Genomic DNA, 2,577 nt, shown 5'->3' with positions numbered 1-2,577 from the left:
CCACCTGTCATCCCTACTGGACACATTGCTACCCCTTTCTGAGTCTCAGGTTCATGCTCTAGTTTGTCCATGGATGCAACAGTGTCATATCACTACATCTTCTAGGAGAGCAATCACACGCCCATCCAAATGTAGGATCCGCTGTTGACCCTGACTGCCCTGCAATATTCTGGGTGCTGATTGGATCCAGGAAGTGTGACCTGGCCATCTTTTAATGGGAAACAGGCAGGACACTGGGGGAGAAGGTGGACCAGCAAGGGGAGCTCAATAAGGGTCCACCCCTGGTTGTAGGGCTGACTGAGGAGCCTCTATCCTTTCTGAAACAAGTCCAACTCACCTGACTGTCTCTTTGGTTCTTCTCTTTTTAGTTCTGAGGGGATTCTTCTATAAGTTTTCAGATATTGTGCCCTTCAACTCTTGGAAACCCCTTGCACGAATGTTGGGCCTCACAGACAATGAGATTGAAATTATCGAAGCTGGAACAAATAAATCAGATCTTCTATATGAACTGCTGATGAAGTGGACCAAGAAAATGGGGCAGGGTGTCTCAATCAACACTTTGCTAAATGCCTTGGAGGAGCTGGGAGAAAGGTCTGCAAAGGACAGAATTGAAGAACTTCTGGTGAGGTCTGGACACTTTATCTATCAAGACGATGGGGCAGAACTTTCCTAGTTTACCATTTCTCCTAGAAAAAGAACGATGCATGGACCCTAGCCTGGGAGAAACACTCAGTTCTTAACCCACACTGGAACACACGTGGTGTGCTGTGATAAGTCCTTTGACTTTTTCAATCCATTTGGAGTAACTGTTATGAGCTACTGGATAGGATAAGCTCACTGTGATATCTTATTTAATGATATTCTTCTTCTTTTTTAAATTTTGCCAGAAGTCATGTCCCAGAAACATAGATGAAAAGAGAGGGACAGAGAAAGCACTTCTCTAGTTGGGGGGATGGTCACATCGCAATCCCTTTGCCTCTGTTTCTCTGTTAGGATTTGGGGCATGTGTAACTAATAGAAATTGTTGTATGTTTTACATTTAAAGTTCCATCCATACTGATATATGTGGATTTAATAATGTTCATTGCTTATTAACATAAGCCATGTACTTTATTATTTTTCATTTGCCAGAGGGTGAATGCCCTCACTAGAGAGAGAGACAGAGAGGAAAAGAAAGAAAGCACCAAATCTCGCCCCCCCACCACCCCGTGGGGCTTGGGCATGCAGCAACCCTGTCTCCTCTCTCTCTCCCTCCTTTCAGAAGTTCAGGGCCACATATGCACGTGCCTGGTGTGTTTCTCAAGATGCTGGGTCTGGCCCAGAAGCTGCACAGTTGACCATGTGGGATCCAGCTATCTTAACTACCAGGGCACAGGCTGGCCCTCTGTTACTTCAATGCATGATTGAATGAACATGGAGAAACTAAAAAAATATACCTACTGTGTTGTTCCCATGAATTACATGGCTGGGAATCAGCAATGAAAGAAATGACTAAGATTGTATATTTGTATATATATTTATATTTATGGAGGGGAGGAATAAATCCTGTTTCTTCACCAGTTGGGTTTCAGTTCTCCCTCATAAGTACTTTGGAGTTCACTTAGATGACTGGCAACTTTTAGAATGACCATTATTATAAGCTTTTAATTGTATACATGTACATTTATTTATTTATTTATAATTAGATGTTTACAAATGAACAGCCCTTTATCCTCCACCAGCCAGAGGGCAAAGCCCAGGCTGCTGGGGCCCAAAGGACCATTGCTGGGGTCTTCAGAGCTCCTTCCTCAGTGGCGGAAGCTGGAGACATTCCTGCCTTTTTCTGAGCCTCAGGTCCACGCTCTGGTTTGTCCATGGATGGGACAGTCTCATCAGGACCCCATCTTCTAACCTGTCCATAGCCAGGTGGGAAATAGGTTGGACCCGAGATGGCAAATGGATTCTACTGCAAATGTCATTTCAAATGAATGTGAGTGAGTCAGGAGCCCCAGGGGACTAAGGGTAGAGTAGGCATTTATCTGCTGCTGATGTCTGCCACGCCGTCAAGAAGGAAGAGTAGACGGTGCTCGCGAATGGTGTTAAATGTTTTCCAACGCAAGTCTCTCTCATGTCTGGTGTTCTGTGACACAGAGCTTCAGAGCTGCATTTGGGGTGCAGATGCCTTATTTGAAGATTCCCCGTGTTTTGGTCCCCTAAAGTATTAGCCTTATCAGTGTTCGTCCTGTTTATTCTTGAAAATAAGCTTCCTGTCACTGTGAAATTGTTAGTTTATTCTGTGTTACTTTCTACTAGGTCCAGATAGCCTGTAACCCACAATGGGCTGTCACGGAAGTATTGTGGTCGTGGCTGGGTACGCCTTCATGCTTCTGCCCAGAATGTCTTACAGAGCATGTTGTCAGTCTCAAACCGTGTGTTTATGTATAAAATGTTCATGTTGTAAAGTTGTGGCTGAAATAAATACAGAACTTATATTAAAGAGACAGTTGTGTATGTTTTTCCCAATCCTCCCAATTCTCCTGAAACCGGAGTGATGTGAGTCCAGGGATGTGTGTTCTGGCTGTGTGACTCCTCTTTCCC

At 44.3% G+C, this 2,577-nt stretch overlaps 1 protein-coding gene across 3 annotated transcripts in view; it reads left to right on the top strand.

Moving 5' to 3' along the window:
- The window catches only part of LOC102497170 (tumor necrosis factor receptor superfamily member 10A), a 34,667-nt gene extending 32,187 nt beyond the window's left edge, over window positions 1–2,480 (top strand). For all 3 annotated transcript variants that reach the window (XM_006140663.3, XM_006140664.3, XM_014588923.2), the window contains one exon: window positions 369–2,480. In XM_006140663.3, coding sequence (XP_006140725.1) covers window positions 369–673 — 305 coding nt within the window. In that variant the 3' untranslated portion in view covers window positions 674–2,480. The remainder of the gene's footprint in view (window positions 1–368) is intronic.
- The last annotated feature ends 97 nt before the right edge of the window (window positions 2,481–2,577 follow it).

The sequence above is a fragment of the Tupaia chinensis genome, unplaced genomic scaffold (genome assembly GCF_000334495.1).
Source record: "Tupaia chinensis unplaced genomic scaffold, TupChi_1.0 Scaffold000039_1, whole genome shotgun sequence".
Classification (NCBI taxonomy): Eukaryota; Metazoa; Chordata; class Mammalia; order Scandentia; family Tupaiidae; genus Tupaia; species Tupaia belangeri.
The sequence above is the reverse complement of the archived record's forward strand: the minus strand, read 5'-3'. Positions and strand labels throughout refer to the sequence as shown.